The 26,345-nt window shown below is 41.8% G+C and overlaps 1 protein-coding gene across 1 annotated transcript; it reads left to right on the plus strand.

Annotated features, from left to right (window-relative positions):
• Positions 1 to 4,350: 4,350 nt before the first annotated feature.
• Positions 4,351 to 11,637, plus strand: DPPA4 (developmental pluripotency associated 4). The gene is made up of 7 exons (XM_068545544.1): positions 4,351 to 4,374; positions 6,187 to 6,346; positions 7,566 to 7,729; positions 7,817 to 7,867; positions 7,990 to 8,269; positions 10,102 to 10,297; positions 11,607 to 11,637. Exons 1-7 carry the CDS (start codon positions 4,351 to 4,353, stop codon positions 11,635 to 11,637), a joined length of 906 nt encoding a protein of 301 aa, XP_068401645.1.
• The last annotated feature ends 14,708 nt before the right edge of the window (positions 11,638 to 26,345 follow it).

Below are 26,345 nucleotides of genomic sequence, written 5' to 3' on the forward strand. Positions count from 1 at the left end.
TTCTCCTGGAGCAGTTAATTGGGAGGAGAGAGGGGAAGCTGGGAAGGGGAAGCAAAAGGAGAACATATTAGGCGAGGTTATCAAGGAATGTTATTGTTTTATGCAAACATTTCAGTATTTATGTATAATCACTGGGACAGATCTATAAGGTCTGAAGCTTATACAACTTAGGAGTTCCCTTTTTAAGAAAAAGAATATAAAGCTATGAATGCCAATTGCTAGGGCCCTCACAGGATCTTGGGATGGGCCAGTGCAAGTAAAGTACTCAAAGCTTAAGCTTTAGTAGCTGCATGGTAAATCTGCACTGATTAGCACAGCACGTCCTGTTCTTTAAAGCAGATGCCAAAGAAAACTAGGTATATAATTCACACCACTAGGTTTGCTCACATTTTGGGAACTTCTTCTACTGTGAAGAAATTAAGGACCAAAACCACCTTTTTGTTACTAGTGCCTAATACACAAAGAAAGGAAGGCAGAAAGGAAGGAGGGAAGTTGGGAGAGAGAGAGTTTATAGAGAGACAAGTTTTTGGTTTTTTTTTAAATTTCATTATCAGCTCTACCAGCTACCTCCAACTTTTCCCTTTTTTAACCAAAGTTATTAACAAAGCTGATGGCCTACTTTACTGTCTAGATTTACTTCTAAATGACTGACCTGTTTCTTAAAATAAAATAACCTAATAAAGAGCAATAATTTCCCACTATAAGAGATACTATTTAAAAGGTACATTGTCATAAATTAGGTGTGTCAAGTTCCAGTGTACTTGTTAAAGTACCAGTCTCTTGGATATGGAAAAAGAGGGGTTCTCATACACTTTTAAATTGGTAAAATCTCTCTGGATATGAATTGAGCTATGCATACATTTTAAATAAGCCTAACTTTGGAAACAGCACTTCTAGGAATACACAGTGCAGAGAGATTCAGGCAAATTCTCCAACCAGCCTCCACAGTCACACCTCTCACAAAATCTCTTTGTCCCATCAAATATGAAACGGTGGTTATGTATGATATAATCCTGTTTCATCTAGTGTAAATGCAGATTAATGGCTTTTTAAGCGTCATTGCCTCCAGGTAAACAACTATAGGCCTCATTAACTCAGCTCATTTTATTCAATCAAAATTTTGGGGGAAGAGAAAATACACATAAAAACAAAGACAAAAGAAAACCTGGCAGAAATACCCCCATATCTCTCAAATCTGTCTTCCTTTCCAACATGCTAATAATAGAAACATTTAACATTGATCCAACACGTGGTGTGCCAGACACCATATATTGGAACATGTGAGAGCCCACTCCACTCTCCCACAACCCTTTGAGCAAGGGGTATCATTTTCGTCATCCCCATTTTACAAGTGAAGAAAGGGAAAGACCTAGAGGTGTTAGATAACTTGGCCAAGGTCACACAGCTAGAAGAGGATAGGTCGAGGTTCAAATGCAGTCTGGCTTTGGAGTCTGCTCTTTTTTAGTTCCCAGCCCAGGAATCGAATCTGTGCTCCCTGCATTGCGAGCACAGAGTCTTAACCACTGGACCGCCAGGGAAGTCCCTGGAGTCTGTTTTCTTAGCCACAACTCTACATCACCACCCAGTCACAAGTCTTCACAGGCCTGAAAATGCCTCACTGGCCTCCTAACTCATCTTCCAGTGTCTGTGCTGATTCAGCTCCACTTCTTTCTCCTCACTGCAGTTGAGAGACCTTTAAAATATGCTCATCAGAGCTCACTCACCCCCATCCTATCCCCACTGCCATCTTGAATTTTTCAATAGCTTTCCATTGCTCTTAGCCTACAGATCAAAAGGCCAAACTGGGCTTCCCTGGTGGCGCAGTGGTTGAGAATCTACCTGCTAGTGCAGGGGACACGGGTTCGAGCCCTGGTCTGGGAGGGTCCCACATGCCGCGGAGCAACTGGGCCCGTGCGCCACAACTACTGAGCCTGTGCGTCTGGAGCCTGTGCTCCGCAACAAGAGAGGCCGCGATAGTGAGAGGCCCGCGCAACGCGATGAAGAGTGGCCCCCACTTGCCGCAACTAGAGAAAGCACTCGCACAGAAACGAAGACCCAACACAACCAAAAATAAATAAATAAATAAATTAATTAAACAAACAAACAAAAAAAGCCAAACTATCGAGACTCAGTTTACACTTTCCTCCTCCCCCTCAGAACAGAGCTGGGCTGATCCCTCCCCACCTTCCACTCTTCAGTTAGGTCAGCTCACCTGGTCCTTCAGATCTGCTACTTTCTTGACTTCCTCCATGAGGTCTAAACCCCTATTACAGGCTGCCAAATGTAGGAAATTTTCCTCCTTTTCAAGGGTCATAATCGAATAGTTTACATTTGTTTGGATAATATATATGTATATATAAGATAAAAAGATATTTGGATTTTTACTTCATTCAATAATTCAGTAGTATTAATTATGCTCAAATATTTTAAGTTGTACTAATCCTCTTTATACTGAATATATAGGACATTATTTAACCCATTTTTTTTTTTTGAATGGTTGGTGCAATTCTTTTTTTTTGTCTTTATTTTTATTTTTTGGCTGTGCCATGCAGCTTGTGGGATCTTAGTTCCCTGACCGGGTATTGAACCGGGGAACACGGCAGTGAAAGCCTGCGTCTTAATCACTGGACCACCGGGGAATTCCAGGTGCAATTCTTTTAGAATTGTGTTTCCCCAAATAGCGGTTGGCCTAAGAATTTCTAAATTATAATCTCAACACACACTCCCATCTATTAACACACAAATCATGGATTATATCTTACCCAGGATTAGGTATCTCTTAATTTAGAATTCAGTAATGTTACCTTCAATTACACTGGGAAAAGGAAGATGATTCAATGAAATACTTGAATCAGGCAAACCTAAACTTGATTTCTGGTTCTTTCACTTACTGTGCCAAGCAAGTTACCAACACAATTTTATACACACTTTTGTCATCTATGAAATGGAGAACAATAAAATAATGGCTGTGTGGGACTTCCCTGGTGGTCCAGTGGTTAAGACGCCATGCTTCCACTGCAGGGGGCATGGGTTTGATCCCTGGTCGGGGAACTAAGATCTCGCAAGCCGTGTGGCATGGCCAAGAAAAAAAATTAATAATGACAATAATAATAATGGCTGTGAACCTTTAAACCCAGAATTAGTACAAAACAAATACTCAATGGACTTTTTTTTTTTTTAATTACTTTTTTAAAAAATTTATTAATTTATTTATTTATTTATGGCTGTGTTGGGTCTTTCGTTTCTGTGCGAGGGCTTTCTCTAGTTGCGGCAAGTGGGGGCCACTCTTCATCATGGTGCGCGGGCCTCTCACTATCGCGGCCTCTCTTGTTGCGGAGCACAGGCTCCAGACGCGCAGGCTCAGTAATTGTGGCTCACGGGCCCAGTTGCTCCGCGGCATGTGGGATCCTCCCAGACCAGGGCTCGAACCCATGTGCCCTGCATTGGCAGGCAGATTCTCAACCACTGCGCCACCAGGGAAGCCCCTGGACTTCTAAAAATATTTTTATTTTATTTGTGGTTGCGTTGGGTCTTCATTGCTGTGCACGGGTTTTCTCTAGTTGCAGTGAGCGGGAGCTAGGCTTCTTTGCGGTGCGCAGGCTTCTCATTGTGGTGGCTTCTCTTGTTGTGGAGCTAGGGCTCTAGGCACGTGGGCTTCAGTAGTTGTGGCGCACGGGCTTAGTTGTTCCGTGGCATGTGGCGTCTTCCCAAACTAGGGCTCAAACCCGTGTCCGCTACATTGGCAGGTAGATTCTCAACCACTGAGCCACCAGGGAAGTCCCTCAATGGACTTTTAAAACTATTGTTAGTTGTTGGCAGATGAGAAGGTTCTAGTTATTATTAGTACTGATGGAAAACTGAAGTTTTAATAAGTTGAGTAACTTGCTTAAGAAATGAAACATATATGATACAAGAAAACAGTTTTGCTTTCTTCAAGCCACTGGTTTGGCCCAGAATTCGGTTGTTTCCACAAGTTTCATCATTAAATCCTGTCACACATCCCGTTCAGAAGTCTCTAGCAACTTTTCTTTTTCCCTTGGAATTTTTCTGAAGGAATTTTCAACTTCCCAAAGTCTCCGGAACCACACCCTCGGTAATAACGTTAAAAAACTCACAGGAAAGGGCCTGGAATGTTATTATGTATTCATTCATACAGTAGTCACTCATGAATAAGAAAGCGTGCAAGCTTAGCTTTCACAGGTTGTGGGGGAAGGAACAGAGGGGAGGAGAAAAGGAAAAGTGCTTACGGGTGCCGGAAGGAGGAGGAGCCTTTAAAAGAGCAATCTTGGGCCAGGGGCCATTTCAGAAGTAAGGACAGTCTTCCTTTTATCAAGCTTGAGATTTCTGAGCATGGAGAGTGCAAAGAACAAGGAGGTAAGCACAATCTGCATGGGTTTGCTTTTGTCTGTCTTTGTCAATCTTCGTGTTTCTCTTTCTCTTGGGCACGCTTACTCCCTCTTTTGAGGAGAAAAGAAGGTCCCTTAGAATTTCCTTCCCTTCACTTGTTGAAAAAAAAAAATCAAGTTCCTGGATATGATTGCTCCCTGGTATACTGGACCAGATCCTTTAATTTCCCTTCTACAGACACAGGTTCGAGATCAAAATTGCTGCATCTGGATTCATCTTTTCTTAGGGTCGTTAGGGCCAAGGAACAATGGGAAACCAGACGTATTGGGGAGCACTGCGGACAGCAACTAAAGTCAGACAGGCTGTGGGGCTTTGTTGAGAAAAATTGAACCCCTCTGCCAGTGCAACCTGACCGCTCTCCGGGTCTCTTTCCTAGAGCTAGGTCATTTTTTGCCCTCCCAATTTTAACTAAGACTTTTGGGAGGCCCCAAAGTGAGTGAGGTACAAAGTGAGCACTTTGTGTAAGTGTTGTGCCAATGTGAAATTTGAATATGAATGTAAACCTGCTATAGAGATGTAAAAATGTAATTCGTACTCCCTTCTTGGAGGTGATAGGAATTAGATTTGGGAGCAAATCTGGGATTTAATATTGACTTGGGGTTTAATTTCTATCTCAAGTGCCTACCTGTGTGCCCTTAGTTATGTAACCTCTGAGCCTCAGCTTCTGCATCTGAAAAACAAAATAATAGATTGTTGCTGGATTGCTGTGGGGATTAAAAGAAGGAAAGTATGGAGTCTGTCGTGTGGAACAATACCTGATGGAAACTATAGGCTCAAAAATGTTGTTTCTTTGTATCAAACAGCTTTATTCTCACTGTTCTCTTGTTTGTCTTGAATTAACCAATATTTATTGAGTGCCTACAATCAGAGGGAAAGGAATTCTACCCTTGGGGAGTTTATAATCAAATGGAGTAAGAGGCGTGGATCAAATCACACAAGCAAATGTAAAACTGCAACTGACAAGTGGTAGGAATGTGGCAACGTGCAGTAGATTTGTATTGGTCTATAAAGTGGAGAAAAGGTTACCAGTTGAACTAACACTTGAAGTGAGATTCTGAAAGAGGATTAAGGGTTTAAGACTATGAATATAAGGGAAGGTGGTGTGTGTGGAGCTGAGTGATATCCTTTCAGGCAAAGTAACTAGGTTGGAAAGGAAAGTAGTTCTGTGGCAGTAGCTTGAGGCAATAGTATGGGAAAGGTTTATCTGGAAGAGGTAAACGGGAGGGGAGGGGAAATGAGGAAAGGGGGGAAAAAAAACCTTCCAGGTGAGGGATAATGGATATTGTGGGTGATGTAAGGGCTTTCACCAAAGCAGAGGCTAGTTTCTTCTATGACTTTTGTTTACATATATATATATATATATATATATATATATATATATATATATATATATATATATATATATATATATATATATATATTTTGTCTTTTCTCGTACATTTTTTTTTTGGACCTTGCCGCCGAGGCTTGTGGGATCTCAATTCCCCAACCAGGGATTGAACCCTGGCCCTTGCAGTGAAAGTGCTGAGTCCTAACCACTGGACCGCCAGGGAATTCCCCTTTTCTCATACTTTCAGATTGGCCTTCCACTTCTCTATCACTGCTTCCCTTTCTTATAAACAAACCTGAGTATTAAGATGATACCCAGAAGAGAATCCATGTTGCCAGTGGAGTTCAATGATTATCTTGGTACCTTGGATGTGAGGTGTCATAAGTCAGGTAGTGTATGTGGTAGGTTGGACGCCCAGAGGAGTGACTTTCTGGTTCCTCTATCCCCAGTGCAACTCCACAAAGAAGACAGAGGAAGAATATATGAGTTGCAAATTCAAACGTACATCAGTAGATGCCGAAGAGGGACAGGGGGCTTCTGGTAAACCAGATATACTAGAAAACTCAGCAACGGAGACCAAAAGAAAAAGATCTATAAAAAATAACAGAGGTAAGAGATCTACAGTTCCTCAAATCCTATTTCCCTGGGTCTGAGAAGACTGAGGGATTTTTCTGAAAAAGTAGGGAAGAAATTTCAGTCCTGTATTCTGTAAATCCTACACTTCCTTCAAAGCCTAGTTTAAATCTCACCTCCTGGTTCTGATTATTATTTTGCCTACTCTAGCTTCTGGGAGTTAAGGATCTTAATGTGCAATGATCTGGGGACAGAGAGCTATAAATTCAAAATCCCATCCTTGAAACTCTACTTCCTGTCTTAAAAATATGAGGAAAGTAGCTACCTTGCTGAGTTGGATTGAGGTCAGGGTGGAGGGTCAGTTGTAATTTACACAGAATAATTAGGCAAACAGCCTACACTTCATCTGACAGTAATGGGCGCTCAGTAAAACCTAGTGACTATGAGCGTCAGTCTTTCCTGAATGGTGAGAGCGCGTGAGGTGCAGCAGGAGACAAGAGTGCTGCCCTAGTGGGGTGGGCTGCCAGAATTATGGGTATTAGTCATTGTGTAGCATTTCTGGGTGGCTTATTTTGTTTTGTGGTGAGAGGGCAAGGCATCGCCTAGTAGTTATGACCTCAGGTCTAAAACTTCTATCATTCCCTGCATCGGAAGTGCAATCTCTAGGTCAACCTCCTCAGAGTCTGTGGTTTAGAGCTCCCACAAAAGAGCAAGTGTGCGTGAGTAGTAGGGAGTTTTAGGAAGTAAAAATACTGAGGGATTCAGAAATATTGTCAGTTTTAATATTGAGGTTCTATCCCTTGAAGGTTACGTGGTCTTTGGCAAGTCATTTAATTTTACAATGGGGATTAGACTATAAGAACTAAAAGTGATTGTACTTTTGACATTTTAGAAGGCTACACAGAAGTTAATTATTTTATTTTATTTTATTTTTTTATTAATTTATTTTTTGGCTGTGTTGGGTCTTGGTTTCTGTGCGAGGGCTTTCTCTAGTTGCGGCAAGCGGGGGGCCACTCTTCATCGCTGTGCGCGGGCCTCTCACTATCGTGGCCTCTCTTGTTGCGGAGCACAGGCTCCAGTCGCGCAGGCTCAGTAGTTGTGGCTCACGGGCCTAGTCGCTCCGCGGCATGTGGAATCTTCCCAGACCAGGGCTCGAACCTGTGTCCCCTGCATTGGCAGGCAGACTCTCAACCACTGCGCCACCAGGGAAGCCCCAAAAGTTAATTACTGCTAATTTTATCTCATTCTCCTTCAGCTTGCTGTCCACGAAAAATGCCACAGTGTTGTGACAGTGTGAAACCTCAGAAGAAGACGATGCCAATTCCTCCTTTACCTTCTATACTGCCGCCTGTCAATCTGATACACAGGGATGTTGTGCGCGCTTGGTGCCAGCAGTTAAAACTGAGCACCAAAGGCCCGGTGAGTGTCCAGGGTAGGAGTGGATGCTCTTGGGAGGAAGACTACGAGCCTCAGTTTGATTATTAACTCATTTTTCTCTCGTCTTAGAAACTAGACGGATATAAACGACTCTGTGAACATGCCTACCCTCATCAAAAAGTGAGTAATTTGTAGGGAATTTGGCCAAGTCGAAGGTTTAGTTATTCTCATCCTAATCACCTATTTTAGCGTCAAAAGGTGAGTAGAAGAATTGTCTTTAATCTTTTAAACCCTCTACGTAGAACATTCCTGCCACAGCGGAGGAGGCCAGGATCCTATCACTATCGAGAAGAAAATCACTGATGGACAAGGGGGAACTACCTCTGGAATGTTCTGATGACAAGATGTCTTCTGAAGTGGCTGCTCCTCCTGAGGAGGGAGCACCTGCCCTTGAAGGAGCTTCTACTCTTCAGGAAGTTGTATCAACTTCTGCCTCTGACCCGGGAACTGTGTTTGCCTCTTGGAGCAGAATGACAGCCGGGGCCGTGAAGATGGAGTCGGTGCAATCACAAGAGACCTGTGGTAAGCTCATTAGTAAGAACTGCTTCTGGTTCAGGTGGGAAAATAAGTTTAATTGCTATTAACAGCTGATTAACTTCAGGGTATTATCAAAATCATCCGAAGACCTGGTGATTCCTGGGCCCCATCCAAACATTTTTCTGGTTCAGGTCTGGGTAGGCCCTAGGAATTTACATTTCTAACAATCTCCCAGGCACGGCTAATCTGGGGACCACACTTTGAGAACCAGTGAGCTAAATTAATGAGGTCATCAGAAGGGGATAGAAATCTGGCTTCATTTCTTTTCGCCTCCTTTAAAGAATTAAAAGTAAAAGCAGTCTCTAAAATCAACTGCCTGAGCTAAAGCCCTGGATCTTCTAGCATCTGTCAAGTAAGTGGCATTAACTGTTATTTAATCTAGTTCCCAGTTTGCTCGTGGTAATGTAGGTTAATAATAATACCTACCTCATGATGTTATTGTGAGAGTTACAGGAGATAAAATTAAGGAAGACCATGAACTGGTTAGCACATTACAATGCCTGTTGAGACCCCTGTCCCCCTATAACTGGTAACCTCCCCCTCCCCTTGGGAGCAAAGCCTGGGGCCAGGCCCTGCCCACTGTCTGTTGCACATAGTGGGGTGTTGCTCCAGGATCTTGCTTCAGACATGTAAGATCCCCCATCCATTAAACCACTGATGTCACTAAAAAAAAAAAAAAAAAGAGTTGAGACCTCTGAACTTTTTTTTTTTTTAATTTATTAAATTTATTTATTTTTGGCTGCGTTGAGTCTTCGTTGCTGTGCGGGGGCTTTCTCTGGTTGCGGCGAGCGGGGGCCACTCTTCATCGCGGTGCGCGGGCTTCTCATTGCGGTGGCTTCTCTTGTTGTGGAGCATGGGCTCTAGGTGCGGGCTCAGTAGTTATGGCTCGTGAGCTCCAGAGCACAGGCTCAGTAGTTGTGGCTCAGGGGCTTTGTTGCTCTGCGGCATGTGGGATCTTCCTGGACCAGGGCACGAACCCGTGTCCCCCTCATTGGCAGGCGGATTCTTAACCACTGCGCCACCAGGGAAGTCCCTGAACTTATTTTATGAGGGCCTTCCCAGACCACTCTGGTTTAGTCTTTCTATTGAAGGAAGCCAGAACGTCACCCCAAAATATGCCTCTTTGCCATAAAAATCTTGAGCTGAAGGCAATCAAAAAGCAGCAAACCCAGAAAAGCTCTCCCTTTTCGGCCTAAGGCAGGATTATCTATTCTCCTTTTGCTGGAGACAGACTTAGCCACTGAGAGTGGGCACCAGAGCAACCAGCAAAGAAACCTCATCCATTAGTTTCCTCCCGTATATTTACCTTCCCACTGTTTGCCACCCTTGGGAGCCACCCTTGCTGCCCTTTGTCCTGTCATTTCTTTGCAAATGTATTGTTCTTTGTCAAAGATGTTACATAAGATGGAATTCTAAGCTGCCACTCTGAGCTAGGTTTTGCGTTTTTCCTGCACTATGTGCACTGCATGAATTCATCTGTTCAGCTGTTTCTCCCTTGTTAGTCTTTTTTGTCCGAGTCCCAGGTGAAAACCTAAGACGGGCAGAGGTAAAGCTTTGCCACCCTCCCAGCCACACTGTCATCTACCCACTTGCCTCTACGCATCCAAATGTATTTTTTGTTTCTTTTAAAATATTTAACAGGAACTGTTTTTGCATTATTTTCTAAAGGGGAACAGGGTAGAGTAAGTTAGGTTTCAGGGTTCATATCTGGGAGCTGGCACTTGAGGAAGACAGTAGCATCAAAGGCCATGATGCAAACTCGAAGTTTAGACTTTGGTCTTGCTATGCTCGTACTGAACCTCTCTTTCCTTCCCCAGGGGTCTGGTGGTGTGTGGTTCACGGGAGAGGTCTCCCTGCTAACAGAGAGGGCTGGGTTCATTTACAATTTCATGCCGGACAGGCCTGGGTGCCTGAAAAACGAAGGAGGGTGTCTGCGCTCTTCTTGCCACCTGCGGGCAATCTTCCTCCCCCACACCTGGAGGACAACATGCTATGCCCTGAGTGTGTGCACAGGTAACCACCTGGTACCCTTCTACACACTAAAAGTGGGCATTTGGGTTTTAGTTGGGGGAGAGAGGAGATACATATTCATCTTAATTAGCCCTGTATTTCAAGCACAAGTTGTCAATAAAGATTTTCACAAAAAAGTTTTACTTGAGTAAGTGTATTCCTAGGAGAAAGGGCATTTGTATGTCAAGGCATAATGCTTGTACCTGGAGACCCATAATTTTGGAGCAGTAACCAATTGTATAATTACTATATTCCCGGTATACGCACTACACAGAAATAATGACTAGCAAAAAAAACCCCTTCTTTGAAGTGGCCTACAGTCTAAGGGGGATGACTGGTACGTAAACAACCGTATCACCATGTGATGACTGGTATCAAAGAAGAGGTTTCTTAATTTAAAGGAAGAATTGTCTAGGTGGAAAGGAGGAAGTAAGAAAAACCTGGCTTCTAGATAGTTTTTCTGTAATTACTTGAACACTGATAAGGATAAGAATTGTATTGGGTCGAGGACAGAGCTTCAAGGAACAGCAGTGTCTTAGGGGCATGCTAAAGGAGACAGAAAAGAAACAAGGAGAAAACCTGAAATATGAAGTCAGTGGGGAGAATTTGCATGGGGAAATTGTCTTATAAAGAAGGTAGAGATAACATACTTGATTGGAAAAGATAAGGGATTCAAAGCAATAAAGAATATAGATAATTTGGGGGTGGTTGAATAAGAGGAGGAGAGAAATAGAGGCTACAATTGGAGGTATTTTCTGAAAGATACAAATGGAGAAGGGAAGCAGTAAGATGCTTGGAGGGGATTGCCATGTGTTTTCTGTTAAATTGGGCCAAGTGTGTTTCCGGGCTTAGCTTGGGAGAGGGGCCTGCAGAGGAGGAGGATGGAAAGAAGCCCATCCATCTGAATAGAGGGGCTTGGAGCAGCCCAGACTTGGCTCCCAGGGATCCATCTCCTCACCCTGTAATTGTCCAGGAGTCATCCTGGGCTTCATCCCGAGCTCTCTGTTGGCCTGCTGGGCACCCACTTTTGGCATCATGATGACTGAACACCAGAGATCTAGGGCAGCTGGCAGAGGACAGAAGCCTCAAGTGGGTCTGGGTTGGGGGGAGCTCAAGCTGCGGGATCTTAGTTCCCTGACCAGGGATTGAACCTGGGGCTATGGCAGTGAAAGAACTGAGTCCTAACCACTGGACCACCAGGGAAGTCCCAAGGGCAATTTTATTGGCATTCCAGGAGTGGGTTTCTTGGTTATTTTCAAGAATGCAATTTGATATTTCGTCTTGATTCTAAAACATTTCATTTGCTTTTTAGGAATAAAGTATTAATGAAAAGCCTGCAGTGAGATCACAATACCAGTAAAAAGGGTACAGCTATGATTATAATTAATGATAGAGAAGTGACTACAAATCAACTCCACGGTGCTATTTGACAGCTGAACTCTGGGCCACTCTGCACTCTCCATGCTTCCTGCTTACAGGGTTGCATGAAAAAAAGCCTGTGAACTGCCAAAAGTGGAAGTGGCTAACTCTCCAAAGATTCCCAGCCCTAAGGGAGCAGACAAGAAAGGAGATGGGGACATTTTAAAAATGCTAATTCGATGAATGGAATTAATTTACTTGAAAGTGCCTCAAGTAAATTTCTACATTGGGAAAGATGGGGCTTATAGGCAAAAGTTCAAATTTGGTTATGTACACCTTAACCAAGTATTCAAACTTATCATCACCAAGAATGGTAAGAGTAGCAATGTGTTTCCTGATGTGATACAATATATCACTGAAAATATTCTTGCCCCAAAGAATCTGTTCACAAGGAAGCAATCAGTCCTGATTATGCCTCTTGGCTCCGCATAATTAAGTGAGCTTACCTTGTTTTTTTTGTTTTTTTTGTTTTTTTAATTTTTTTTTTGTTTACCTTGTTTTGGGTGGCAGTTATTTAGATGCACCCATATGTAAATATTCACAGAGCTATGCACTTAAGATGTCTGTATTTTACTTATATGTAAATTATATATAATTTTTTAAAGTGTCCTATATTGAATGATAAATTATAGTGCCTCTAGTAAAAAGGCAACTAGAAAATTTTGAGATTAAAGCTTTTATTTTAAAACAAAATTCTCAATTATGTATGTGAAATGATCCTTTTGAAATATGTCAGATCATGACAGTGCTGAAAACCCTCCCATGGATCCCATTCAGAGGGAAAACCAAAGTCTTTGTAATGACCTCCAAGACCTTAACTAAAGTGAATTCTACCCCATGCCCCTTCATCTCCTGCCTCATCTCCAGCACCCTGCCTTTGCTATTCCTTGACCATGCCTCACACGCTCTTACCTCAGGGCCTTGTCACTGGCTGGAATGCTGTTTTCCCCACATGTCAATAGGGTAAACTTTCTTTTAGTTCTTTCTTCGAATGCCACTTTGTGAAAAAGGCATACTCTGACCCCCTATTTAAAATCACAAGCTGTTTCTCCAGCCCTATAAGCACCCTGGGTCCCGATTTCTATTTTTCCATAACACTTGTCTCCTCTAACATGTTAATTTGTAATTTATTGTTTGTCTTCCCCTAACAATACAAAAGGATTTCTGGGGGACTTCCCTGGTGGTGCAGTGGATAAGAATCTGCCTGCCAGTGCTGGGGACACGGGTTCAAGCCCTGGTCCAGGACGATCCCACATGCCTCGGAGCAACTAAGCCCGTGCGCCACAACTTGTGAGCCCACGTGCCACAACTACTGAAGTCCGTGTGCCTAGAGCCCGTGCTCCGCAACAAGAGAAGCCACCACAATGAGAAGCCCGCGCACCGCAACGAAGAGTAGCCCCCACTCACCACAACCAGAAAACCTGCGTGCAGCAACGAAGACCCAACACAGCCAAAAATAAAAATAAATTAATTTAAAAAAAAAAGGATTTCTGTCGGTTTTGTGCACTTAGGTATCACAACCTCCTAGAACAGCCTGACACATAGTTGGTACTCAATAAATGTTTATTCAGTGGATGATGAATGAGAAGGTTTGAAGTGAATTATAAAAGGAGATGGATTACAAGTTTCTTAGAAACCAATATTAAAAAATAGACCTCTGTCCTGTCTATCTGTATTCTCTGGGAAAATAAATTGCTTTGAGTTACCTTTTGGAAAGAAAAAACTTTTCTGTTGTAACACGCAGTATTCTGTTTTCTAGTTCCGCCATAAATCTCATAGTTTAATTTCCTCCAAAATACAATTTTGGAAGGTCTCTAGTAAATTCTTTTAAAACTGTTTAGCAGGATTTGTGTTCCCCCCATGAGCCACCCTCCTGTTTTAGAATATGAACGGCTGAAGTGTTAAGAATGGCAGTAATCACCCAGTATGTCAATCAGCCTTACCTGAAGGATATAGCTGAAATTGTATTTTTTGAAAGATAAGAAGAGGAAAAAGAACTTCCAGTACTAAGGGGTAGACATCAGATGACAAAAGATGAAGTAAATGGGTCCAGAAGACACGTCTCTTTAGAAGGATTAACTTGAGTCATCTTTTGTTCCTGGCCAGGAAAACCTAGATTGGAATGGCCTGAAGGAGGTAAATCGCTCCAAAAGATGTTACTTTTCATTTCTGAGTCCACTACTTAAAGGGACAGATTTCTCTGAGAAAGGGTTTTGAGCTGACATCAAATTGAATGGTAAATAAGAATTAAAAAAGGAGAAGAAAGGACATTCCAGCCAGTAGAAAGGGTTGTGAGGCTCCTGAGGTGGGAAAGAAGAAAACAAAAGGCCAGTGTGTTGGGAGTTCAGAACCAGGGAACATAGATAATGGATGAGACTGGAAAGGAATGGAAGCCCAGACAAGAGAAATCCTTTGTTTTGCCTTTATCTTAAAAAATAGAGGGAAGCACTGGGAGTTCAAGGGGCTGGGCTGAAATGTTAGATTTGCATTTTGCAAAGATGATTTGCCTCTAGTGTGGAGGAAGGACCAGAGGAAGAGGGTGTGAATTAGAGGAGACCAGTTAGGAGTTATTTATTTCTAGCAAGAGATGTTGGCAGCTTAGACTGGTGCAGATGGAGGTAAGCTGTAATGGGACGGGATACTGGAGGGAGGATAAGAGAAAGTAAGGAAAAAGCGATTCTAAAATTGATGTCTATCAACAAATTACCACTTCCATTGTTCAATTTTTTAGTCTCTTCATCATTTTTTAAAAAAATTTATTTTCTATTGGAGTATAGTTGATTAACAACGTTGTGTTCTCTTCATCATCTTTCATATTAAAAACCATTTGGGAATCAAGATGAGTAAGAAGAGGGACAGTCCACCTACCCAAAGTAAATAAGATGCCACTTCTTTATCCAACTAACCCATGGGGTAGGAGTGGCCAGAATCTCCTGGAAGGGGTAAAGAGAAAATTCTGTGGTGATGGAAATATTTTCTGTCTTGACTAGGGAGTTGCCTACCATTTTTCAAAACTTATCAAACTGTACACTTAAGATCTGTGTATTTTGGGACTTCCCTAGCATATCCACTGGTTAAGAGTTTGCCTTCCAATGCAGGGGGTGTGGGTTTGACCTCTGGTCAGGGAGCTAAGATCCCACATGCCTGATGGCCAAAAATCAAAACATAAAACAGAAGCAGTATTGTAACAAATTCAATAAAGACTTTAAAAAATGGTCCACATAAAAAAAAAAAATCTTAAAAAAAAATCTGTGTATTTTACTGTAAATTTTACCTCACAGGAAAAAAGGTTTAGTTTGGAGATAAAAGAGGAAATTGCATCTGTCACATGACTCTACTCCTAGGATTTGTATACAGAGGCCTCAGAGTAGAGTTTGAGGAGGTCCTGTTTATTCTCATGATGGATGACAATGAGGAGTCCCCCAATACATTAGGGAGATTTATAACACTGAGAAGGGTTATAGAAGAAGTTCACAGAGACTGGACAAGATTTCCTCAGTAACTCAGAACTCCTATAGCTCTAACACTGGAAAATGAAGGTCAGAACTTGATTCGTTCTGCTGTTCCTCAAAAGCCCTGATTAAATCTTCTCTGATAACTTTATTTGATATATTCTTTTTTTTTTTTTTTTTTTTTTTGGCCGCACAGAGCAGCATGTGGGATCTTAGTTCCCAGACCAGCAATTAAACCCATGCCCCCTGCAGTGGAAGCACAGAGTCTTAACCACTGGACAACCAGGGAAGTCTCTATATTTCAATTCTTAAAACTACTACCTTTTTTATCCATACTGGATTGGAAGTCACCACTTATTTCTTACTGTTAAGAAACACAGGAGCCCAAGCTTTAGGGGCAGCTAGATATGTTTACAAGTTTCTCTCCTGAAAGCTCAGTTCACTTGATTTTTAAAATGAAGGTAACAACTCACACTTGTGAGGTTGCTAGGTTGAAAAAAGTAATGTATGTAAAACAATTATGTTAGGAAAGTGATAGGCACTCAGCCAAGAGTAACTGCTGTAATTTCTACTATGTTTTGTCTCTATCTTTCTTTTCTGCACTGAGCTGATATGTAATTACCAAGCACTTATTAGCCATTTCAAATCTGTGTGGCTTTGGGAATTTAATTAATCTCTCTAGCCTTAGTCAGGTTTATTGAACATATAGGTTTATTTACATACAGTGAAATTCACCCATTTTAATGTATAATCCTTTGCGTTTTGATAAACGCATGCAGCCATGTAACTACCATCACAAGAGCTAGAATTTCCATCGCTCCAGAAAATTCCTTCTTGCCTCTTTGTAGTTAACTCCTTTCCCCTCCTCAACTCCTGAAAACCAAAGATCTGTTTTCTGTTCCTATAGTTTCGTCTTTTCCAGGATGTCTTATAAATGGAATGAGTCTGGGTTCTTTAATTTAGTATAAGGCATTTGAGGTTGACTCATATTTTTGAATGTATCACCAGTTTATTCCTTTTTATTGATGAACAGTAGTATTCCATTGTGTGGATATACCATGTTTGTTTATCCATTGAGGGGGAGCAGAATATGCCACCCCAGAATGTGGCTTTGGAATATGGATTATTTTGAGCTGAAGACAAGCAGGCACCAGCAGATTCAGAAAGAGCTTTTTACCTTCCATTTAACTGCCTCAAAGAATTTAGATAGCGGACCTATACTAGGAAGAAAGCTATTACTAGAGATAATATTTTATATAAGAAAGACTTATTAACAGGACTTCCCCAGCAGTCCAATGGTTAAGACTCCACGCTCTCAATACAGGGGGCACAGGTTTGATCCCTGGTCAGGGAACTAAGATCCTGCATGACGCATGACATGGTCAAAAAAAAAAAAAAAAAAAAAGACTTATCTACATGGCAGAGCAAACATTTGTTTACCAAACATTTGCTCTTCTCATCTTCCTGAGAATTGTCTTCCTCCGCTTTGAAGCCCCAGACCCCTACCCCTTCTCTTTAGCTTGGGATGGTATATATGCCTCAATTACCTGACTGCCAGGGAGTCCACATATTTTTATGGGGCTCCCACACATACAAAATTTGATTTTCTCCTGTTAATTTGTCTCATGTCAATTTAATTATTAGACCAGCCAAACTACCTAGAAAAGAATAGTTTTCTGCTCCTACACCATTCACCAGTTGAAGGATATTTGGTTATTTCTGGGTTTTGGTGATTATAAATAAGCCCTCTATAAACCGTCATATATACAGTTTTTTGTGTGAACATTCAAGTTTCACTCATTTGGGGGTAAATATCTAAGGAGGGAGATTGCTGAGTCATATATTAAGTATGTTTAGCTTTACAAGAAACTCTCACACAGTTTTCCAAAATGGTGGTGACATATTGCATTCTCACCAGAAACGTATGCTATCCTCATCAACACTTGATATGATCAGACTTTAATTTTAGCTATTCTAATAGGTGTATAGTGGTATCTTAATTGTGGTATTAATTTACCCTCCATATAGCTTCTTGATGGAATGGCTGTTAAAGTATTTTGTTCTTTATTTTGGCAGTGGGGTTGGGGGGGGTTGTTTTCTTATTATTGAGTTTGAGGATTTCTTTATATGTAAATTTAGAATCAGCATGTCACCTTTTGCAGCAAAAATCCTGTAGGGATTTTGATGAGTTTTCTGGGTCAATGAGTAATGGGAAAAGCAGCTTGTTGCAGGTCCAACAGGAGAGACTAACTCTAGAAAAATGATATTTGGTATTGTGTTGTAATGTGTTAGGGATGGTTATGTTTCTTGCAAGAAGAATGCATTTAAGTATGTTCCTCTGTAAGAAAATATCTAGCCTTAAGTAGAATGCAGTGTGTAAGGAGTTCTGCAAAGTAGCAGAAGGCAATAATGGAATGCAGGTGGGTTGTATGTAGTGTGGAAGGTATTAGGAAATGAAGATAACAGTCAGCTGTGTTAAATTCTAAGACTTCATTGCCCTAGATGGTTAATATAACTCAACTACAATCTAATGCAATGATCTGACCTGTGAGTGGGGGCTATAGAAACATAAAAGATGACACACATGTATGTTGGGCAAAGTGTTAATGACCCGCAAAGATTAAGTAAGTAAGAAGTCTAAGACCTAGGTTTGAGACCAGATGTGCTATTTTAGTAGATGGTTGATATTGAGTATCTGTTACCTAAATAGCAGTGATCATAATATTTATCTCACAGGATTTTAAGAATTAATGAGATAATATATATAATATACTTCATAAATTGACAGTCTATGCAAATGCTATTTATGACTATTTTATTAAACTCTTTCTTAGCTTCTGTTCTTCAATGTTAAGTTGCCCCAAATAGAATACTTCCCTAGCCGAGCAGTCTGCTTCCTATGGATGGGCTATCTTGAACACTTTGTGTAGCTGGTGCCAACAACATAATTTGAGTAGTGATAGCAAGGTTAGTAAATTGGGAATCTGTGCTGCTCAGAACAAAGATGGGAAGGTGAATCCCTTTATTAACTTTTATTTCCCTCTTATTCGCTCCAGAAAAAATAAACAATTTATGAGAGATTGTGTAAACATGCTTTTTTTTTTTTTTCATCAAAAATACTAGTACTTGTATTACTGGTTATGAAAGTGAAACGTCTACAATGTCATCATCAGCCATGCAGCTAGAGATCTGCCCTTGTTCTAACAGCAAAGTACAAAATAAGTTGTAAATCAAAAAAAGTATTTGCACTGCATTTGTTTAAAATTAGTACAAGAAAAGTCAATCCATTCTTTTTGATGAGTTGTAGGCTTGTGTATTAAGGGCTAAAGAGAAACTTGGGAACACTAGTACTTTCTGTTGGGCTGATTTATTTATTTATGGCTGCATTGGGTCTTCGTTTCTGTGCGAGGGCTTTCTCTAGTTGCGGCGAGCGGGGGCCCCTCTTCATCGCGGTGCGCGGGTCTCTCACTATCGCGGCCTCTCTCGTTGCGGAGCACAGGCTCCAGACGCGCAGGCTCAGTAATTGTGGCTCACGGGCCCAGCTGCTCCGCGGCATGTGGGATCTTCCCAGACCAGGGCTCGAACCCGTTTCCCCTGAATTAGCAGGCAGATTCTCAACCACTGCGCCACCAGGGAAGCCCTGCATTTTTTTTTTTTTAAGTCACCTGTTGGGAAGACATTAATGCTACAAAATCATAATTCTTACATTGAATCATTTTGCCTAATTTTGGTATAAAACAAGGCCAGAGAAAGCAGACAGATAGAGAAGGGGAGGATATTATTCTTAGTGTCTGCTACCATACATTACTCTCTCCATACTCTATTTTGAACTATTGAGATAAATAATGTTCATCTTTTAAAAAATGGTAGTAATACCTTACTTTTGAACACTGATCATGAGAACTGTTTGCAGAATATGCTCACCTCAGCAGAAATGGTCCAGAAATTGTCACATCTGAGAGGAGACCAGATATTATCCAGATATTTTCCAGATACAACCGGAAGAAAAAAAAAAAAAAATATATATATATATATATACCTCAACTAAAACCAACCCCTCCCCCACAAAAAAAAGAGAGAGAGAGAGCAAGAGAGAGAGAGACCTGATATTAGCTAGTCTAGCAATGCCTCAGCGCAGACCTAAAAGAGGGAAAAAGATTGCCTCCGTCACTACCCTTGACATGGCTAAAAGATAAATAACTCAGACAAAGGGACTGTACAACTATTACATTCAAGAAAAGGTTCAAGATCAGACAACCCTATTGTAGTTGCCCTAGCTATTTTTACTGCCACTTCTGAGTCCTGGACCCAGAAAGTCTCTGGTAAGACTGATAATAGTGCTGGTCAGGAAGAGGTAAGAAGCTCAATTTTAAATAGCTTCGAATGGAAATAAAGTGATGGAACAAGCCACTTACCGTTTAACACTCCATAGATTGGGAAATATTTTTCCATAAAGCTTCTCTCCATTTGCGGCAGCTCACTTACTACGGGCAGATGTCAACGTTTTTCCTGAATTGATTTCTAAGCCAAGTGATTTGGCCCCTGTTCTTTTCCCATCATTGAGTGTAATTATAATTTCAGAGGGAAGAATAAAGTGTTGATGTGCTCAGAAAAGGAATGCCCCAACCTAAGTATACTCTATTTCTCTTCCCTTTCTTCAAGGCATTCAAGCAAAGGGAGTATAGCATTATGGTGTGGTGATCATGCAAATGTGCCTTTCAACTCTGTACTGCAGGTCACTGGCCCCATCTTTAACACCACTGCTGTGAAGTTCACACCTATGCTGTAACTCCCATCTGCTCCTCCCAGCCACTAAGTGTAGCAGGGATTCTAAAGCAGGGGCATTCTTATGGCTTAGACTCAATGACTCTTCATCAGCCTTGCTGAAACTTTCTTAGAACTGCACTGCAGTTCAAGACTCTTCCTACCCATACTCCCTTTCTTCTCCTTCACAGGGGTCAGACGTACATCATGGTCTGACAACTCTCCCAGCCTTCCAGCTCCCTTCTTACTTTCATTTGCAGTTATTTTCCATACCGAATCTCTTGCATACCTAATCCCTTCTTCCCATCTGCTTCTTGGAACACATGAACAAATACATACTGTGCCAGGAACAGTCAGGAAAAACCAGGTAATAAGATGAGATTCTGGAACCGGCTCACTGACCTGCTGGTGAACACAAAAGGAGAACATTCTGAGTGCTATATGGGGGATGGATAATCCCTGGCCCACAATGGTGGTCCAATTGCTAAAGATTTTCCTGGAGGTGATCTGGGAAAATGTCCTTGTAGAGGGGAATGCCCTCACAAATGCAGTAATTGAGGCATTTGGAAAATATAGGTGTAAAAGGAACTACAAAGTTAGGGGAGTTGGCTGGTTACTTGTAAGTCATATTAATGTCCATCAATAGGATAATGAGAAACTGAGGGCCGTTAACAAGCATTGGAAGATGAAGTATGAGATGTGAGAGCCAAACAGCCCCTAGTAATTTACAGAGGCCCACATCTCCTGCTGTTAGATGAATGGACACAGCAAACAGAAGCTCTAATAGAGAAAGTCGCAGAGCTACAGAGACTTAAAATTTTAGCCGAGGCAGGTCTATTATGCTAAAGTCAGCAACCTGATTGGGAAAATCTTGGACCGTGAAACATCAGGTGGGGGTACGGGAGTGGGTGCCCCTGAGAGTGTCGGCTCTGTAGAGCCCTGTGAATTCTCAGACTTTGCAGAGCTGGTCCGTGGTTCCCTAGTAAGAACTAACACTACCTGTATGCCGGAGGATGCTGCACGGGCCCCTCCCCCAAAAGGTAAGAGTGACAGGTGCTCCCCTCAGAAATTCCTCCAAACTCCTCTCCCAGCTACTAGGCCAATAACTGAGAATTACATTCCAGCATAACCCAGCTGAGGAAGTGATGGGCCTGGCAAGGGAGGACAGAGAATATCCACCAAAGGATCTGGAGACATTAGCCAGCATGTTGTGGCAGGAGCTAGGGAAATAATTCTTGCGTTAGGTTTTAAAAGCAACTGACCAAAAGGACTGGAATACAACATTAGATAAGAAAGAATTTATTGTCTTGGAGGGATATTTTCTCTTTGCACGGGATTCAATATCCTAGCCAGGATCCCAGGAGATGGGACAAAGTCTCCGCTAGGATGATTCTTAGAGGCCCAGGGTAAGTGACAGCCAACACTGAGCAAAGTATAAATGCCCAAGCTGCCCTGGCAGAGGGTAGAGGAGGGAATAAAGAAGCTGAGGAAAGTGAATCTGCAGGGATGGACAAGTTATGCGAGGCCAGACACCTACCAGAGAATGTTCCTCAGGAGGGCCCAGCATTCACCAAGGCCAGCAGGAACATGCGGGAGAAGGGAGCACCAGTATTGCTGAGACAAGGCTGATGGTAGGTGAGGTAGTCACAGAGTTGGGCTTGTTAATGTCATTCTGGGGATTATGGTCCCTGAAGTAAATGAGTCATATGGTGGCACTTAGCCAGCAGAAACCAGGAGGCTGCAATTACCAGGAAAGTTGGAGGGCAGCCAAGGGGGCTTGACTCACAGGAGGCTGGGGAGATGGTTAGTAGCGCATGACAGCTAGGGGCAAAGTAGATGGGCAGCCAGCAAGGATGCTTCTTCTTCTTCTTCTTTTTTTTTTTTAATGTGGAAGTAAACAATTACTTGTATTTAAAATTTTTCCAGTTTTATTGAGATATAATTGACATATAACATTGTACAAGTTTGAGGTATACAACATAATGATTTAATACATTATCTACTGTGAAAAAGGATGCTTCTTAACAGCTACAATCAAAGTCGAGGATAGAGGAGCAGGAGGCTGAGGGCAGTCATTCTAGTAAAAAGTCACCATCTCTTGCTCAGCTCCCAGACCTGAGCTGTTTTCAGATCCAGAACCCACTAGGAGATGAGATGGCCGGCTTCCTGTGAAGAAGGACCCTGTAACCACCATAACAAGTATTTCTTATAATTATTCCCCCTGTCTTTCTCCAAAGGGTTATATAGGCATTTAACCATGTGACTGTACACTGGAAAAGAGAAATGAGACATTTTAAAGACTATTGGACACAGGATCTGAATTGACTTTGATACCCAAATTATCATCATGACCCCCTTTTTGTTAGGTTGGGGGCTTAAAGGAGCCCCGTAATAGCTGAGTCCTGGCTAAAGTCTAGCTCCGGAAGGCCCACTGTTTTTATGAAGACACCCAGGGATCATTTTCTCAGTCTCTGAATGTATAATTGGAATTGATATACTTGACAGATGAAGTAACCACCACATTGGGTCCTTGGCCTGTGGGATAAGAGCTATCACAGTGGGAACGCCAATTCTAAACCTCTAAAACTGCTTCCTGTGACTTCCCTGGTGGTCCAGTGGTTAAGACTCCGCACTTCCACCGCAAGGGGAGCAGGTTCGATCCCTGGTCGGAGAAATAAGATCCTGCATGCCATGCAGTGTGGCCAATAAATAAATAAATAAATGGAGTAATTTAATTAAAAATAAATAAATAAAACTGCTTCCTATCTCACCCTGGTGCGCGCAGCACAGACACTATATTCCCTAGTTATGAAACTCAACTTGAGATGACATACATCAAGCATCATCAAGAATGGGGTAGGAGGGCTTCCCTGGTGGCGCAGTGGTTAAGAATCCATCTGCCAATGCAGGGGACGCTGGTTCAATCCCTGGTGCAAGAAGATCCCGCATGCTGCAAAGCAACTAAGCCCACGTGCCACAACTACTGAATCCCCCTCGCCTAGAGCCCGTGCTCCACAACAAGAAAAGCCACCTCAATGAGAAGCCCGTGCACTGCAATGAAGAGTAGCCCCCACTCGCTGTAACTAGAGAAAGCCCACGCGCAGCAACAAAAAACCAACACAGCCAAAATAAATAAATAAGAAAAAAGAATGGGTTGGGGATTTCCCTGATCTGCCCTCCAATGCAGGGGACACGGGTTAGATCCCCAGTCGGGAAACTAAGATCCCACATGTCACGGGGCAACTAAGCCTGCGCACTCTGGAGCCCTCACGCCGCCGCAAGGAAGAGCCCGCAGGCTGTGACTAAGACCTGATGCAAACAAAAATAACCAACAACACAGAATGGGTTGAATCTGAAAAAGAATGTGTGTGTGTGTGTGTGTGTGTGTGTATAAAACTGAATCATTTTGCTGTACACCTGAAACTAACACAACATTGTAAATCAACTATACTTCAATTAAAGAAAAAAGGATAGGCTGGCTGGGAGGTAATATGGTCAGTGAGAGATTTCAATAACGGGTTAGAGACGCTTTAGACAAGAAATAAGGCAATGGCAGTAGAATTATAGGAGAGGCAAAATCAAGCAATATGTGTACATGTTTGACTCGACAGGACTTTGACCTATTGGAGTTTAAGGAGAAGGGGTGTTTTAAGTAGTTGTTACGTTTCTGCCTTTAGATGACTGGGTGGATGATAGCACATCTCAAGAAGAAATACCGAAGGAGGTGAAAGTTGGTAAGGATGTCACTGAGTTTACTTCTTACTATGTTTGAAGTGCATAGCCCGATATGCCAAAACTTGGGTCAGTAAGGCAGGCAAAGAGACTGGGCTAGAAATACATATATGGGAGTCGTCAGCATGTAGGTGGAGGTTGAAATTGGAAAAATGGATGAAGCTGCTCTAGAAAAGCATGAAGCATGATCAAGAGTAGAGAACTGCAACCTCATGGGACATCAGTGTTTTAGTAGTTAGGTGGGGAAAAGGAGACAGAAAAACCATTAGCCCAGAATGGAAAGGAACTAGACAGAATAAAAAGATATGTTCAAAAAGTTGAACTGTGAAAGAAGGAAGAGAGAATAGTAGTTAAATAAAATGATAGTGTCAAAAGAGCTGTGTGGGGTTTCCCTGGTGGCGCAGTGGTTGAGAATCTGCCTGCCAATGCAGGGGACACAGGTTCGAGCCCTGGTCTGGGAAGATCCCACATGCCATGGAACAACTAAGCCCATGTGCCACAACTACTGAGCCTGCGCGTCTGGAGCCTGTGCTCCGCAACAAGAGAGGCCGCGATAGTGAGAGGCCCACGCACCGCGATGAAGAGTGGCTCCCACTTGCCGCCCTCGCACAGAAACGAAGACCCAACACAGCCATAAATAAATAAATAAAATTTAAAGTTAAAAAAAAAAAAAGATAGATGATAGAAGACAGATGGATAGACAGATATAACAAATGATAGATATAGATGGATATAGATAGATATGATAGAGATGATATAGAGACAGATGATGGATTGATAAAAAATAAAAAGCTGTGTGTTTTAAGTAGGATGAGGTTAAAAATGTTTGTGTGCTAGTAGGGTAAGACTTGTAAAGAGTGAGAGGTGGAAAACTCAGGAAGGAACAAATGATAGGCACGTAGGAGGGAGTAACCTCAGTTTACTTTTCTTGGCCTGAGTCCCCTTCCTTCCTCACCCACAATCCTTATACAGTGGCAATTGCTCGGGGTCCAAAAGTCCTTGGCACCAGTCTTCAGCCACCTCAAGAGGACAACATGAATTAAGCTTTCCAACTCCAGCATGTTTCACATACATTCCATCTGTCTCATAGGAAACAGATCTTGATGAAAATGCAATATGCATTCAATATGGAAAGAGGAGGATGAGAAAAGACTTGGTTTGACTGGCCAAGGTCACTTGCTGGTGGGGCCTAAATTTGCAACTATTATTGGAGAATCTACAGCCAAATCAACTCCCTGTCCATTCATCAAAAATTGTCCTTCCCACCTCACCTCCCCTGACTGCCATGCTCTGTCCTAACCACATCTTCTGAGTCATACAGAACAGAGGATAGACCTTACTTGTCTGGATTCTGAATTTAAGATTCTCCTAATTGTGACTGTTGCTTCATGATAGAGAAGAGATATTTTTTTCAGGAAAAAAAAAAAGCAAAAATGCTCATTTATTCTCCATCAGAAGACGAAGATCTGTAACTACCGCGCTAAAGCAGAAATGAATTTTCAGTAGTCCTTGGAAGTGGGAATTTCTTGAAATGAAGGTTGTGGCAAAGTTGGGAACATCTTTCAGAGTGCATCTTTTATTTTCCTCCTCAGAAAACTGAAGAACTCAGTAGCTGTCCCTTCCACCTGAGAGTGATACCAAACCATAGTTTCCAAACTGTTTCTCAGCACCTGAGGGTTCTGTGGGGTGTCTTATGGTTTTTTATTTTTCAACCAGAGTTGCTCCACTTTCATCTGTTACATATTGGTGCTCCATAAACATTTACTATTACAGAGCATGTTCCTTTGATTTAAAAAAAAAAAAAGAAAAACTTTTGAAAAACATTTATCTAAACAAAAAAATACAACGTATTTAAATATTTAACTTGCAATATGGTAAATAAAATATATTTGAAATAGGTAATGCATTTTTATTTCAGAACTACTCTCTATTATTGGAATAAATATTAGAATCCAAGTATCCATAAACAATTTTTTTTCTTTTTAAAATCTCTACCCTACAGTCTAGGTTATTTTTTATAGCTTAACATCCATTTAGTGGCTGCTTTTCAGCTTTGAGGTATATACTGAGCCCTAAACTGAAATTGGCGTAATATGATTTGAGTCCTTTGTTGTGCCTAATTAAGAGCCTTCTCTAAACCAGGCACTGAGCTGAGCATGGGGAGAATAAAGACGAGTCTGAGAACTTCACAATGTCACAGTCTGACAGGAGAGAGTCAGGTCAGTCCGTTATCAGCATTTACAGCATATGCATTAGCGCAGCAGCACAGAGAGGACCATCTACTCAAAAGGGAGTTGGTGGCATGGTGTGGGAGGCAGGGAATAGAGGCTGATGCAGAATGAATAACCAGCATCGATTGAGCCTCTGTTCTGAGCCAGATACTGTGCAATGCTCTAGGTTAGACCATTGCTCTCTGGAGCCTGCTGTCTAACTGGGGAGATGAAGTTAAACAATCAAAATTTCAACAGATTTAAAGAAATTCTATGAAGAAAAAGAGTAAGAGAATAACAGGAGTCAACTCTTTTAGGGTCACTACAAGAAATTGGCATTTACACTTAAAGAACAGGATAGAATGCTAATTATAGCTACAATGGCAATAGTATTACAATATACAGATGTATCAAATTAACATGTACACCTTAAATTTACACAATGTTATATGTCAGATATACTTGAATTAAAAA

This window comes from Eschrichtius robustus, chromosome 6 (assembly GCF_028021215.1).
Source record: "Eschrichtius robustus isolate mEscRob2 chromosome 6, mEscRob2.pri, whole genome shotgun sequence".
NCBI lineage: Eukaryota > Metazoa > Chordata > Mammalia > Artiodactyla > Eschrichtiidae > Eschrichtius > Eschrichtius robustus.

Bases quoted from the DNA above. Each gene is read 5' to 3' on its own strand.
- DPPA4 (XM_068545544.1), top strand. From the start codon at position 4,351: ATGGAGAGTGCAAAGAACAAGGAG. The intron at 7,868-7,989 runs GTGAGTAATTTG...CCCTCTACGTAG, and splicing joins ATGCCTACCCTCATCAAAAA to AACATTCCTGCCACAGCGGA. The intron at 10,298-11,606 runs GTAACCACCTGG...TTTGCTTTTTAG, and splicing joins TGCCCTGAGTGTGTGCACAG to GAATAAAGTATTAATGAAAA.